General features: G+C 38.3%; 1 protein-coding gene across 4 annotated transcripts in view; it reads right to left on the reverse strand.

Moving 5' to 3' along the window:
* The window catches only part of FARP2 (FERM, ARH/RhoGEF and pleckstrin domain protein 2), an 89,399-nt gene that overhangs the window by 47,774 nt on the left and 24,807 nt on the right, over positions 1-16,818 (reverse strand). For all 4 annotated transcript variants that reach the window (XM_085311158.1, XM_085311157.1, XM_085311160.1 and 1 more), the window contains exons 3-7: positions 15,157-15,261; positions 13,750-13,792; positions 7,382-7,460; positions 5,312-5,409; positions 3,029-3,143 (exon numbers count right to left, since the gene is read on the reverse strand). In XM_085311158.1, the coding sequence (XP_085167284.1) occupies positions 3,029-3,143; positions 5,312-5,409; positions 7,382-7,460; positions 13,750-13,792; positions 15,157-15,261 (440 nt within the window). The remainder of the gene's footprint in view (positions 1-3,028; positions 3,144-5,311; positions 5,410-7,381; positions 7,461-13,749; positions 13,793-15,156; positions 15,262-16,818) is intronic.

A 16,818-nucleotide genomic window follows, 5' to 3' on the forward strand; every position in this document is an offset into this window, starting at 1 on the left:
AATTTGCAAAGGTAAATGAAAAGCTGTTCTTCTATACTTGTGAAAACAAAACAAAGCAAAAAAAGATTTCATGCAAAAAAAAGGATATTCAAGAGAAAATAAGTTTACAATCCCATCTTTCTCTATACAATCATCTCAGTATATTTGCTGGGTTGTTTTGGTATTAAATGGATAAGACACAGAGTCTCTGCTGTATTCAGCTTTACGTTCTTCTGCCAGTTCTAACAGCTAAGGTGAGGCTATATAAAATCGAAGCAGGTTTTTATGTGAAGAGACGCTCCCACTATCAATCCAAAGTGACTAAGCGCCCTCGGAGAAGCCACACGCACTCTCTCGCTTCCACAGCTCATTTGCTGCTGTGCCTCCAGCGTGAGAAAGCCAAATCCACGTGCCCAGCTCGGTGCGGTGCAGAAAAGCAGAGCAATGCTGGTATATAAGCAAGGAGGTTCAAAGCAAAGCTAGGGCTGAGGAGATGGGAAAAGCGAGACAAAAAGAAGCCAGCGCTGCAGCAATCTGGAGATGAGCCATTCTGTCGGAAACAGCCTATTTTCTTTTTCTGGAGGCAACGCTTACATGACAAGTCTCTTTCATAAAGCAAACGTTAGCTGGAAAACCTATCAGTCCGCTAAGGACGAGTGGGGGAATAATGCAGTGAAACGAAGCAAACAAAAAAGAAGAAAATAAAAACCAAACATGCAGTGTGAAGGGCAAGGATGATAAGAGGGAGAACAGAAACATTTTGTTCATTTAATAGCACTCCGCACTGCCAGGAAGGAGACAAAAGCCCAAATTCCATGCTCCCATGTGCTGCTTGTAACAGAAACGCGGAAAAATGTGTGCAAACCTTGAGAAACTGTGGGACCTTCACAAATCTTACTAAAAATGGAAAAGGGTAGCCAACACTAACAGGGTAAGAGAAGAGAGCAGAGACGTGTAAGGAAGTCACAGCTATTTTTAGAATGGCAATGCTTCCAAAATTACATCTGTTTAAAAAAATTTTCCAAAGAAGCAAGGAGATTTAAAATACGTATCCAAGACACTCAGGTATCCCTAATGCTTGATTGCAACGTTTGCTAACCCAAACACCTCTGGTTTTTAATCTTAACATGGTTTGAACATATGCTTGTATAACATATTCTTAAGAATAAGGCTTGCAGTAATTTTAATAATATGGTTATGTTACATTGCAATTGTCATTTAACTAATGAAAAATACATTCATGAGGTAAGGAATCTTTTCCCAGCAACTTTCCTATGTCTTTTTCCCGACAGGCTGGAACATAAGTTTCCTTACAATATAGAATGATTACAAGTAGTTTGTCTGAAAAGAGCTCAGATTTAATTAATAAAATTGCCCTGAATAAAACTGGCTCAGAAGACAGATACTGCTTTTCAGTCCAGAGAAGTAAAACAAGAAAATTAAAAGCAAGCAGGAGCAATTCAATCAAATGCAGACACTTAATAAAGAACTGTTCAGGGCTTGTTCCAGTGATGTTTTCTGGTGAACCATAAAACACTACTTTTCATCTCAAATTTGAAAGCCACTGATCTACACTCCATGATGTTATCGAATCCTTTTTTGAACCCACTTGTAGCTTTAAACTCCACAACATCTTGCAACATTGCATTGCCTAATTGTTTTTGCACTTTCTCTTGACTCATGAGAAATAATGTGCTTTTACAAAAATTCATTTTTCTTCATCATTTATCTTTCTAAGACAAAGAATACTAGCATACTCCACTGTAAATTACTTCAAAACAATATTTAGTTTGTTCCTTCATCATTCCCATCTGCACATCAAAGTTTCAAAAGCAAAAAAAAAAAAAGGGAAACAAGTATCTGGTTTCATTGAGCAACAGCAAAGTTGAAATACCATCAGTACAGACACTGCAACAGTACAACTGAGAATGAGCAATCACAAAAAGCAAACAATTAATTACTGAAATAGCCAGGAACTAATATTTCTTTTCTAATATTATAGGATGTATCTCAGCTTTAAATCAGATATTGCCCTTAAAAATCTCCTAGTTCTGTCTTAAAAAGAAGTCAGTCAGCAGCAATACCTGAGTTTAACCATGCAGAGTAAAGGGAAAACATTTTATACTGCATTTAGATTATGATCCGTAACTATGGGCATTGAACTGTGTGTGTGGATATTTGCAATTAATAAAAGCACTTCAAACTGCTAAATCCTAAAAAACAGGTCTCAAAAATTAAGAGAAAAGACAGATCTATCAGGTAAAACTAATTTCTTCTATCACCATTTTATTAAAAACCTTTTCATGATTTAAGATGCCAACTCCGAGAACTGCATAACAGCAAGACAGTTATGATGAGTGATAGTTTGGAATGTCTCAATATTAGTATTTTATGATTAAAAGATTAAAAAGAACAAATTTGTGGCATGCACAATGCCACATGTTACGTTATTAGAAATACACTGTAAAATCACTTGAGAAAAATTGTTGCCCAGCAATTCTGTCCTCTTTTCCTATCTCTCCTGCTCTCTCAAAGATGACATCTGTATTAGAACTAATGCACATTTAATCCATATAACAAAAACAAACACTCATTTTTGTTGTCATCTAGCCTCTCATAAATGTCCATGAATAAGACTACTATTGTCCACCCTATTTGAAAAAGTGGAGAAATTTAAGCAGTGCTGTCATTGTGGCTTTCCTTCCTCTTGCCTCAAGCATTTAATTTAAGCCATGTATAGTGGAAAGTCAATACACACAAACTTGCAGATTGCCTTAGACAGACTTAATTCTCTAGGTTTAAATAGCTGCATTATAACCTCCATTCACACACAAAAAGTAGATTAAATCATGTTAAAACTTTTTAAGAAAAGTACCTCTAGTTATTATTGCTACACCCAACCTTTCTTGTTAGCTGTAAATGGCATTTAATATGTACATTCTTAATATCACCCATTGTGCTTGACCTCCACCAAGCGAGTCTATCTGCTTCTTAACTTCCACGCCCTGGTTTCACCAATTTCAGAAGTATACTGTTAATCTTCACTTACACATGCTTCCTGTGGAACTCCAGAATTTTTCCTTGAATTCTTTCCTGGTTTGGCAAATACTGATTTGTTTTAAGGTGTTCTCGATCCTCTGATTCATCAAAATCCCCTATTTCAGCTATTACAGAAAATAAAACAACATTAGAATAAAAAGAAACAATGAAAAGGAAAGAATGACACACCTTGAGAGATCAGGAATTACAGAAACCCCAAGAGCAAGACTGTGTTTGCCTTTAAGTGTTTCAAACTTACGCGTTATGGTTTGTATCCAGTTTAATTTAAAAAAACACTAACATTTACGCCAAGCACACTTCCTGTGGGTTACAGCAGTACTTGAACACTGTTTGAAAAATCTAGACTTCTTTAAAGTCTAAAGATTTGGGGCTTGCAGAAGATCTTTGAGGATGTCTAAATATTTTCAGCTTACAGACACCTCATGCAAAATCAGCATATTTCAATTTATTTTTTCTACATATATGTAAAATAATTATGTATATACCTGCCTGCAAAGAAGACAAAATTTAGGTATTGTTCAAAAATAAATACACAGTAAAAGTGAAAACAGTGTTATGTCACTCAATAAATGCACACCATTTTGACCATTTTCACCTCTCAGAAATGATGCTGTAAAATTGAGAAAAGATTTACAGAAGCAAAAAGTATTAACCAAAAGTATGGAAACAGCATACATCTGATGAGATATATGACAAACCAGATGCCTTCAGCTTGGAAAAGATAAGTACGAGGTAGGGTATATTGCAGAGGTATATAAAAAACTACAAGTTGAATGAAGAAAAGTAAGAAAGAAATAGTTATTCACTATTTCCAATAGTAAAATACGAAGTTATCAAACAAAATGAAAAGGCAAAGTTTTTTAAAAAAACAAAAGAATGTACATGTTCCTACGCATCCCAAAAAATCAAGCTCTGACACTCATTTCCAGGGAAGGATGCCAAAAATATAAGCAAATTAAAAAACAAGTCAGACATACATCAAAGCAAAGATCATCAAGGGCAAATAAGCAAAAAAGATGAGGAGTCAGTCTTTGACTTAAAAAGCCAACATGCAAAGATTACTGAATGGATAAAGCAGAGAAAGTATCACCATATGCCTGTTCTGTTTCTTCTGTCTTCCCCTAAGCATCTGCTATCAACTACTGTCAGAGAAAGGAGAGTGGATCGAATGAACCAATAATCTCCTCCAAGACAGCTGTGCTTAAAAAGAATCACACAGCAATATCATATTTAAAATTAAATCAGCTTACAAAGAAACAAGAACAAAATTGGAAGGCACTTATGTAAAATAAATCATGTTAAAAATAATCACGTTTTTTCTCATTTGTACTTTCCTAGTACAGGGGAAACAAGATAAACAAAGCCACAAACATTGATATTTCCTCAGTACCTCCACATTGCCCTGAAATTCTCCCAAAAGCTGATACCGGAAAACTACTAGCAAATTCTAAGGGTGCAACTCACTCACACAGCACACACACAAGACCAGTGTGGTATTCCAATAAAATGGGATAACTTTTGCATATTTGAAGAGGTATCATTTGCAAGTCAAGTTTCTTCCTTCAAGCAAGCAAGGAGGCAGAAAACCCCATTTCTGTAGATCACCTTACAGATCTGCAGACGATATGTCATTCGGCTCCTGCTTGAGAAGGCAGGCTAAGCTGAACTTATTTGGCTTCTGAGCCGATCCAGTCTTTCAATATGTTTGACTTAAAACCCGATTTTCATGACTTCAGAAACCCTGAGAACTTGAACTCAAGTCTGAAATCAATTGCTTTCCATTTCCATTTTAATTCCCAACAGGGATTACAGCTGCTAAGTGACACTCTACCGCTGGACTCATTCTCTCATATTTTAGCTTTATTTCCTAAACTTCAGCCCATTTTCTATATGCATATCACCTTCCAGCCAAAGGAAAATTCAGAACTAACATAAAGCAGCACTGAAGTGGATAAGAACAGCTGTCTGAAAGGTGAGGAGTGCTAGTGGCCCAGTCTACAGAGCCAGGGAAAATACACACGCAAGTTTTTTTTTTCCATTTTGTACAACCTCCAAGAAGCTGAAGTTATCTTGTACATAAGCACCAGCTGTTCTTCGCACCACCAGCTAGCCTTGATTACAATCCCAGTGTTCAAAATAAGGATTACTTCATGTATAGAACGAACACTGCAAGATGGAGAATGTTTTTAGTTACCAAAATGTTTCTATACGCTGTTTAATTCAATTTAGCAATGGCAACATCGCCTGATGTCACCACAGCTGAGATACTAACATTGCAGAAGATGAGAGACAAGAAGAGCTGCCGTATTATCACTGCAGGTTAGTCGTTCCTCTGCCAAGTCTCTCTTGATTTGCAACGCAAACAGATACCTAAAAAGGGAGAGTTAAAAGTACAGCCTTGACACGTGAAAGATTTTAAAACAACTGAATAGTTCTTCTATGTAGCAAGTGTCTCCTGATTTTCCCCCTCTCCAAAAACAGCATAAAACAGACATATTACTATCAAGGATAGTCAAATAAAACTGAACAACCCATGACTAATCCAATTACACAGTGCAATTTAACAGTGTAAATGGACACATGGGAATAAAGAAGCAGAAGGAAAACTCACTTTCCAACAAGTTTGCCAGATAAAAACGGATTTAATTTTGAGCTGGAAAGAAACTTAAGGAATATTTCAAATTATTTAATCTATTAGAATGGAGATGGGAGAACGTTACTAATTAAGAAAAAAAAAGGAGCATTTCTGTTAGCACCAAGTTAATTTACTGAGCGGTTACATTTTCCAGTACTATAATGTTAGCAGTCTCAAAAGATAATAACTAATTACATTTCCTTCTGTTTTATCACTGTACTAACACAAATAAAATGTTTTCTATATCTGTTGTTAAAGAGGTAAAGATTTCTTTTTAACAGTTTTATATTAGCAATAAGTTGCCTGCAAAATACACAAGGAAAAAAGAAGAACATGCCAGTCTCAACAGTATATTCTCTGACAAGAACTGACTTTGTAACCTAAACCAGTTTAAACGTATTTTTTATGAATGTAACACTGGCAACTCTTTCGTGCTTTTGCTGTCACTGAAAAGAAGGCACTACTAAGACTGCAGTAAACAGGCAACATCTTATTATTAAAAAGAGGTACTTATTATTGAAAAGAGGTACTGGACAATTTTCTTTACAGATTTCTGAAATATTCTACTGCTTAAAAATACATGCTTTAGAAACATCCTGCAACAAAACAGTAAATTTTTTAAAAAATAATAATTTTAAAATAATGTGTATTAGACTCTTGAGACAAAGTTTATAAAATGTATGCATGTTAATTTTTTATAAAGTATTGTAAGAGTGTAATAAAGACTGTTTCATGAAGTATGCTCAGTTTTCTTCATGTCTGTTATCTTGATTTTTCCAATACGCTTAAAATAAAATGTACATATAGTTTACAGCATTATGAAATACCTAGAGGTCCTAAGCACAGACCAGATTTCCACAAAGCACTACAAAAACAGAGAAGAATACAGCCCCTGCTCCAGAAAGTTATATTCCTTACCTAATTCCTACAAGAAACATCAATTAACAGAGGAAATCTGGGAGCAAAGGCAGTAATTGGGTAATGTTTATCATTACAAAAGACAGTGCCATTGCAGGAGTTATCACGCTGGTTTGCTCATTTTTGGAAACGTGATGCAGACTTGCTTTAAAAGAGGTCTCAAGGAGGGCAATAAAGAACCTCTATGTACGTCTGTGGAGAACAGCAATCAAAACTGGGGAAAACACTTTAAACATTTAAAAAACTGAGTAATGTCCCCGTTACAGGCACAACTTTCAAACGACATTCCCCGTGCTCATGAGCCACTTAAGTTACAAAAAAGAGTCAGTAAAGCTTCTGGCAAATATAAGTACGCTCCCAGCAAAAGTAACTCATGAGAAGGATGGGTAAGAAATGTAAGCAACGAAGGATCTTTGCTAGTTGTAGAATACTCAACTGTGGACTTCCGCAGTTTGAATGATAAATCATTTATTCAAACAAGTACTGATTAATGTACATAGGTACTGTTTAATAAATATGACTGTTCCCTCTAAATTCCATCTCTTCTGATATCGTGATGTTCAGCAAGCCCTAATGTAACCTGTACTGTTTTCTGTTTTGAAAAATACGGCTTCTGGTAACAATCCTCTGTCCACATGTGTCTACTAGAAATGTGAGACCAACCAAAAATACTCTTATGCTTATCTTCAGCGTAAGCCTTATTTGGAAACAGATAAAACATCCTCCTAGTCTTACCTTCCTTGTACTGCAGCAGGTAATGCAAACCAAATTCTTGAAGCAATACCTTACCTAGTATATTCTTCCTGCAACTGGCCAGGATCTGGAGGGAAAAACTTTACTGCTAGACGAAGCATTGTAGTCTTTGGTCCTATAAGAAAAATCGGTAATTTCATAAAAAACTCTCGTTCTTGATAAGCACATGCATTCGATGCTTTCCAACATGCATAGAAATACAATACATACAAATTTTAGTCAGCTTTAAGCTTGCCAGCTAACAAGCTATAAGCAGGCCTATAATATACAGACTATCCCTATCAACATAGATGTTCCTTTTAAAACTATCTACACTTTTTCCAGGGCAAATCTGAGATTTGAAAGTAGTAGAAACAGCTTCATGCAAACGAGAACACTAACAGCCCAACGCAACTACTTGACTGTATACAAAAGCATCCTAGATAACGCAGTAGGATCCTTCCCCAAGGGGAGCACGGCACGGTCACTGCTCACAGGCTCTCCCGACACCAGCTGTCATCAACCACGTTGTCAATGAGCTGGAATTTGTGAGTCCAGCTGGACCTAAGCTGGCTCCATTCCCAGATGCCATGTGTCTGCAGCATGCTCTCAGAGCACCCCTTGGCGCCCGTATCTTCCCGTCTTCCCATCATCAATCCGGACAACAGAGAGAAGGCTCATTTACGTTAGCTGTTAAATCTAAACAGAAACGTAAATAACTAACTGGAATCATCTTTCTAAGTTGCAACAGTTATTCTTTATTCAGACAACAAAGTGTGATATCTGAATCCTGCCCTGAAACATTAAAGAAATAATACAGAAAGACTCAGTTAAGACCAGAATTTTTATGTGACAAGGACAAATAAAAGAGCTGGTATTAAAGAGCACTGCATAATGCTCTAGGTAGCATTTTACAAAAAAACTTAACTGCACCAGAACCCTGTTAACTTCCAACTTCACAATTCTGCCTGTTGAACTATCTGGCTTGATACCGGGCTTCATCGCTAGATCATCCTTTCCAGATAACAGTGCAGTCCATATGTCCTCTAAATCCTAATCAGTACCAAAAAATTCCTTACTGCAAGGTTATTGGTTAGACTGTAACAGCCCGAATCTCAAGGGAAGCAGACACAAAGTCACTGTCTAGACCTCATATCTTGTCATCCCCTCATTATTTTCAACAAGTCCATCTTATATTGCTTTCACATCTTCAGCTATCACCAAGACCAGAAGTCATCTTCCATCACAGAGCTATGCCCAACCTCAGAAGGGCCTCGGAGGACAGAAAACGACGACAAACTGAGACCTGTCCCGGACACGCACCTTCCCTCAGTAACCTGAAAGGACGTGAAGACAGTCAACCTCGAACACTCAAAGCCGGTGAAGCACAAGACCGACAGCAGAAGGATCAGTGTCTTATGTGACTATTTTGACTTCAGAGAGAGGAAGTGGAGCTGGAATTTCCCCGCTATTGCTCGCTCACCCACTAGCTCAGACACAGCCAGGGTAAAAGATGGAGGAAGACATGGGAAAGGAGGAACGATGACCCCCTCCTTTTATTAGGCCTCTCTTCTCCTTACGCCACTGACAGAGCATCTACCTCCTTAAGGATGACTTCAGCATTTAGCTGAATTAAACTGATTTAACTTTAAAGCTGCTCCTGCTTTAAGCAGCCGTATGACCTTCAGAGGTACCATCCGAATCCGTTGTTTCAAAGCAAACTTGGCCAAATTAGAAAATCAACTTTTGGAGCATGTCCGTAAGCACAAGCCAAACTGCTTTAATTTATGTACAGCACAGAGATCTCTTCAAGCTTGACGGAAGTCCAATTTCACCTCATTAACCTCAAAGTCAACTGATTTTTTTTTCTGTCTGTAATACCCAATTTTCATAAAGCACTGCATTCATTCATGCACTTACCTGCTCATTAGCTAATGGAGGAATGACAAATTTTGCTTTCTGCCAAATAGCTGGAAGAACTAAGTTTAAGACTATAACAGCTGTCAAAGGAGTAGCTTCCAGCCTCAGATCTCAGAATTACCAAAGCTTTGGTAACTCATAACACTAAAAGCCTAATCCGAATTGGAATGGGACATCTCAAAATGAAAGCAAGCTGGAAACAAAACTCTATGTTACACAAAGCTCACATTTGACATAGACCAATACCAAACTCAGGCATTTATAGCTTTTGAGATGCATCTCACAAGGAAAAGCAGTGTTTTTAGTGATCCAGGTTAAAAAAATATATACATAAACACCAATTTTCTGAAAATACTCCAAGCCTTTGGAACACCTCCACAAAAGTAAGACCAGATGTGCGTGTTAGTGACACAATTCTGCCAGGAAATAGTCTTATGACAGCAGTTTTGAGCAAGTTCTGAATGCCACTTAAATCAAATGACAATAATGTAATACTAAAACTTAAAAACGTTATACTGCATATTTGCTTTTATGACATTTTTGTATCACAACTTTTCTTTCTTCCTTTTTTTTTTTTTTTAAATCGTGTACTTCCTCCATTCAGTACATGAACATGTCCCCTTCTAATAGGAAAGGGCTTTTAGCATAGCATAAAGAAACGCTGGACCTCGTCCTAAGCTAGATGCAGAATTTATTGTAAGCAGCCAAATTTGAGGAGGAGGGGGCAAATAGGAAAAATTACTTGTGTAGGTATGGTAAGCACAGCACTACATAAAGTGGCAACACCTCCAAGAACGAACTCAAACACCATCTCAAAATTGGGTGCCTATTAGGAAGCTGAACATCTGGCTCTAAACGCAGTCCAAAATTAAAGTCAAGACAGACATTTTCATCTGCTCTAAAGTGCAATTTGGACATTTTCACATTTATTTGTGAGGATCAGTCTTGCTAGAAAGTCCATGTGGAGGCAGAACTTGGGGGGGGGGGGCTCTTTCGTCCAGAACAGACTCATTAAGGAGGAATTCTGCCGCTTTCCCAGAATTTGGAATAAGCTTTTAACACAAACCTAGACATCTAAACACAGGGTAAAGGGATCAGTCTAACTCCTGAAGCATTCTGGCTGTCTGCTACATTACCACTGCCATTAAAACAAACTGCCAAGTTTTGAGCTCACAGTATTTGCTAAGATGAAAAGTTCATTGTCTTAAAAAACACCTGAAAATCCCAAGACATTTGGAACAAACTCCTCAAAGATATATATTTAGAGGCTGTAGATGTGGAAAACTGTCTGTTTATATCCTTGGGAGCAACATGAAACTGATGTTGAACACGCTTGAAAGCCGCATACCATATCCCTGAAAGCCCACATACAAAGTCATTCTTTGGCACGGATGTCTAAATTAAATCCTTGTTGCAATGAAATGCCATAAGCATGAAATCCTTCCCTGTAAATTCTCCGTCTCAGCAAAAATACACACACATAATGATTAAAATTTGGATCAAAACATGGAAATCCTTTTCTAAGTTGAAGTGGTTCCTTGTCTTATTCAGTGTCAGCAGATCAGACTTCTGCCCTAATAAATATTACATTAAACTGGGGTCCACAGAGATGCTTATATAGTAAGTAAAACCATGTAAACATACATTTTAACTCTTGTTAGATCAATAAACCTTAACTCTTTCTTCAATATGCTGGAGTAGTTCTATAATAGAACTGACTGCATTCCTTATGAAGTTATTTGATAACAAAACCCTCATCAAACAAAACAAAAGGTTTCTGTATCTTAAAACAGACCATTAGCTAAGACTGGCTGGAATGTAAATTTTAACAATCTAGACTTTATAATAATGCTGTCAAAGACTCAGAACTGTATACATACAATTACACAGTAATCTCCATCAACTCTATACACTCATGCGTTTGAGCTGTATTCACTTAACATCCATGATATCATCTAGTATTCCCCAACTGCTGTGTCCGTTTTCCCCCCCTCCATCCCCCCCAAAAACCCAAGGACCTCAGCAAAACTGATTAGAGAGAGGAGGACAGGGAAAGAGCTTTCACAGATGCCGAGTTCAGGCATTTTTTAATAGCACGAGCAAACTCATCAAATCGTATTTTCTTTTCCAGTTTTAACACATGAAAAAAATAAACCTGCCAACTGAAACATGTTAGTGCTCAGGCTGCAGCATTGCACACATACCTGAGGATGAAGCACGTTTCAATTTAAGGCATTTCATATAAAATGAAAAGCACTTAATTACACTGCTTATGTTTTTTCAAAGTTTTGGGAGGAAAAAAAATGTGTTTGGAATAATTCCACCAGGAAAAAGGCCAGCCATTTCAAAGCAGGTGTGTGCACCCACCTCTACGCTGCAGGCAAGGCAGCGGTGGCGACGGGAGAAGCAAAAGGAGTCTAAACCGGGGAGACAAGCACGGAGGAAGGGTAGCCCTGCTGCGGCTAGGGAACGGCCAGACTGAAGCCAAGGGAGATTTGGCCAGGGTTACATTGCTGTATTTTCAGGGGTAAAAATATTTCCATTATTGCAGCTTCCTTAATCCATTACTTCTGAACTGTACGTATCACCAATACTTAAATTATTTCTCCACTTCTGGCTCAGTACTGTCAAGATTCTTCTTAGGAAGATGCTCATATGCAATCTTATGTCAGCTTTTGGATCCAATTAAAAAACAGCTTAAATTACTATTTCTGCAACTAACATTTGACTTGCAAGTACAGACACTTCAAAGCCTTTCTACAACCATAACTCAAATTCAATTTTAAAAATAGCAGACTGCCAGGAGGGGATTCCATTAGCATTAAAAAAGCACTCTTTCCCAAGCTACCAAAAACTTCACTAATTTACAAATCATTTCAGAAAGTTTAACAGTGACAGGCAACAGCTGAAGAACATCTCTCAAGAATTCATTTGACATCAGCAGCAACATAATGTGAATGGCAGACTACCAAACAGTGCACCAGCCACAAATTTTAGCATATCCCCACAGTCTCAGACTTTGAGAACAATACACGTATCATCAGGGAACACGCGGCCACCACTGTGCGCTCTAAAACCAAGTTTCCTCGATTTATATAGTATAAAACAGGATACAGAAAGAGTAATCGAGCTGCACCGCTGCATCACAGACCTCTCTGTGTTCCATCAAGTCTGCTCTCTAGGAGATAATTCCTTGCAAAACAGAGCCCTGGAAAAATGGAAAATTGGAAAAGCAAATACCCCCCCCCCCCCGCCCCGAAAACCGCACGGAGCGTATATAAAGATGACACTCCGACAATTATGGGGTTTTCTGTGGACTAATGGAGAGTGAAAGTATTATATAACCTCTTACGTAAGCCTGCTTTTATGGGTGGCTCAGCAATGTGCCTAAGGAAAGAGCGACTGGAAAAGTTAAACCCAGGACCATAAAAGTTAAAAAACCTTGCACCACCATCCACCTAGAACTGGTGATTTCTTATCATTTGGAAAGCAATTTCAGGCCTAAGAGTAATGAAGCGACACCTCCAAGTACTACTTTTCAACCTTTTCTAGTTAAGATTTTGAAAGGAGTAGAAATCCACCACACCTTCCTGATCTTCTTCTTCCACAAAGCCATTACAACCAGTAGCAGAAAATGAGCAAACAGTTTAACTCTGTTCTAAGAAAAAAAAAAAAAGCTAATCTTTCAACCTCAGACTTTAGAAGAATTAGCACACCTTATCCTTCAAACTATTTTTAGCCTTTAGAGCACACGTTATAATATTCTTTAGAGTAGTCTAAGGCAAAGATAGCACCACCACTGCAATATCCTACTGGCCAGAGTTGAAAGAAATTTCACAGCTGCAGTTAAGAGGACTCTGAAGCTGCAGCTACTCATGCAATGAGAGATCATTAGCTCCGTGCCCCTAGTTCAGGTGTTCCTAAAAAAAAAAAAAAAAAAAAAATTCTCTGAATTCTCCTTAAGAACGTAGGCAGCTGCTGGTGGCCACTGAAGGAGCTGGGAATACCTCAATCCCTTAAAACTCGGTGAGTGTCAACCATTGCTGAATTTTGTCTGGCAAGACAGAAAAACGGCGAGGCAAGTTTAGCTCTTACAGTCCTTCGGGAAGGATATCGCCTCTCAAACAGGGTCATGACGGCAGACGTTGCCTGCTCCTGCGCAATGGATGCAGCAAGCCAGAATATTCCTTTTGCTTTCCATCACAAGACAACTTTGAAAAGCTCATACGCTGCAAATGTCATGCTTCACTTAAACACCTGCTGATCCAATCTAGATATTTACCACAGACAAGTCATATGTTCAGTAATTTCACATTCCACCCACCATATACTACATATTAAAAACATCAAGCATGCATGCCCAAACAGGAACCACTATCACCCCCTACCAAGTACAATTTTCAAGGAAGCAAAACCAGTAAATCAAGTAGTAATTATGAAAGTAATCCACATAAAGCAGATGCAAATTGAGGAAAACTTCCTTTTTGTAAAACTAAATTACTTACTCCGTACTTGTTTAATAACAGGTTTCAAAGGTTCCAGCCAAATCTGAAATTAAAGAAAAAAAAATTACCATTGACAATCATATTTGAACGCATTATGAAGACATCAAGAGTAAATTCAAATAAAGCAGATTTTTATCAGTTTGGATTTCTTTCTCACTGTAGCAATGTAGCAAATCTTTCCTTTTAAAAAAACATGTTTATCTACTTGAATTGACATATATCACACACCAAAATGGACCCCCCCAACTAATCAATGCTTAAAGTTCACATGGACAGAAAAAGAGTCATTACTGCAAAAGCATATCAGTGCCAGTAAGATAGAAACTATGCAAAAACACAATACTGTACACAAAAGCCAGAGTACAGAATTACAGAAGGTCTGGAGGACATGACAAAATCCAGTATTTTCCCCTTCCACAGTTTGCCTCTCTCTCTTACCTACAGAAATGACATACAGTGAGTTTTACTGCATATGCATTGCCCACAGGTTCATTCTCTTTTCAGGAACAGGCTTTCAAAGAAAGACTATTATCGTTCTAGTGAAATGAATATCCAAAATGCTAAAACAAAATACTTTGGATGCTTTTTTTTTTAATTGTAACAAAGTGATGGCTTAAGCTTGGTCCTTAATAGTGACTGTGTCTGAAAGCTAAAGATTTTAACAACCTTATTAGATACAGACACACTTTGGAAGCTTTGCAAAAGAAACAGGAACTGAGCAAGCTTCACTGTAGCTCCTCAGCTCAAAAGCAATATGCATTAGCATTCTCTAGGTTCTGAGTCTCTAAATACTTTCTGCATGAGATCCAACACTAGAAAAAGTAATAGAGAAAAATAATGAAGACTTTGGGGAATATTTTAGTTTGAAAGCAACACTGTTCTCTTTGTAAGGTACAGGGTAAGAGACTGAGAGATTTACAAAACATTAGTATTTATCTAGATCAATGAATGAAAAAGAATGTAATTCCAAATGTTCCCTGGACTGAATATTTATTTGTGAGAGGTTCATTATGATTCTTTGGAGAAATTAACTGAAGGGTGAAGTAAATACAAACACTAAGAAAATGCTGCACACATGTAATATAATTTTATAAGCACTCTGCACACTACATTGTGAATTGCTAATTCTCACGGGGAAAGAGGATTTTATCCATGTCCCTGAAAGCGGAAACATCAGAAACTACATAGGGTTTTTTTAATGCATTTTAGAGATCTAACAAAAAGTAGAATCTGATTCTCTTCCTCTTATTAGTTGTCATAGTTCTGATGAGTGAAGCAGATTTACAATAATCAAACAGATAATCCCACAAGAGGCTCAAGCAGATTTAAAAAACTTCTCACAATCAAGCAACTGCATTCTCCCAAACACTTCTTTTAATAAAGAATTCATCAGGAAGTTTTACCTACCCAGTATGACTGGATGTTCTGGAATTCAATTCCGAAATAGTCTGATTCAATCAAATTCAGATGCTTGTAAACTTCTGTCAGTAACGCTTGTCCGTAACATTTTGACTAAGAAAGTAAAAACAAATAGAGTGAGATTAAGTAATTAAAATGAGTTAGAATTTATGGTAAAGTAGTAAGACACGGCATATTTTTTCATGTTATTATTGACAACCTTTGTTACTGCAACACCTAAACATCCAATGCATGGGCACGGCTCTAAATGAACAAGTTTCACACATTCCCAGACTAATTCAAGTAGCCAGGGGCCTCTTCAGGTCATCTAAGTTCAACCTCTGGCTCAAAGTATGGTGAACTATGAGCTCAAACTGGATCAGCTAGAAACTATTTGTGGTTCCTTCAAAAAACTAGCATAATTTGCTTGTGTAGTTGGAAGGTGTGGGTCTCCCATCACTTAAGCTGATGGAAGCAGAGGCTGCCAAAACACTGCTCTCACAGCCCACAGCCACACGTCGCCTTCCCTGCAGCAACATGGGTCCAACCAAAAACTAGTACCTTCTCCCCCCCCCCCCCAACTATTTTTTACCCAGATTACTTCCCTCAACCAGCTCACTGTTCAAGTACACGAGCGCAACGAGGGGTTGGGAACATTGTGGCTGGAGGCAGGGCTGGACCCAGCTGAAACGCAATATAGCTCATATCAAGCCACCAGGAAACTACACTTTCCGATCCTCCTGAGCGCTCCTCTGTGCAGTAGAAGGTACTGGAGACAAGAAACACTTCTGAACCCGTGACAAAAAAGCTGCACAGCTAATCTAGTATCTTATTTAGGCTCTGGTCTTTTCTGTGCTGTGGAAAGAGTTGTAAACATTCGCAGACGCTCTAAATTAGTGAAAAAGGACAACAGCAGCTAGTACAGAGTTACTGATGCTCAGTTAGAATCCTTGACGTACGAACCCTTGACCAGTGCCCCAGGAAAACAGGAGGCCTTTGCAAACTGGACTTGGTGGAGCCAAGTTCACAGCTCCCAGGGAGCAACACCAACGGACCTAAGGTTGTTACTGGAGCACAAGCAAGGCCTCTGTTGATAAAGCGAGAACTTGGACTCTAGGAAGTAAGTCTTTGAAGACTGTTAACTCTCTAAACTTTTCTCTTGCAATGATGTTCAAGAAAACCCAGTGTAATTAACATATATGTTAATTAAGGAATACACAAGAGGCCTCTAGTTCTCCACCAAAGAAACCAGGGGGAACCAGAACATCCCTCCTCTAATACCATGCTTTCTGCACAAAATCATCTGCAACGAACCCGCTCGCCCTCCCCCCCCCCCAAAAAAAACCCTGCCCTCCCTAAATGTCTGCATAATCTTTAGTCAAGTCAGGCGCAGAACCACAGAAAGCGCCTAAGGCAATACCGGACAAAGCAAGAAACTTTCACAACACATCAAGCCACCACCGCTTAGGTCTGCTTATTAAAACATACAAGTTTGCTGTCTGTGTGTATTACAGCACGACTGTAGCAGCTGCCACAAGAAAAATGCCGTTTCCAAACTCAGACATCACTGCACCTACACCACACAGAAGGTGGCTCAAGGAGTTTTCACGTTCCTTGCCATCCGCTTCAGCAACGCCCAAAAGCTGGAGGGAAGACTAGCTTGTGTTGTAG

Source organism: Rhea americana, unplaced genomic scaffold (assembly GCF_003343005.1).
Source record: "Rhea americana isolate MKP2758 unplaced genomic scaffold, rheAme1 scaffold_334, whole genome shotgun sequence".
Classification (NCBI taxonomy): domain Eukaryota; kingdom Metazoa; phylum Chordata; class Aves; order Rheiformes; family Rheidae; genus Rhea; species Rhea americana.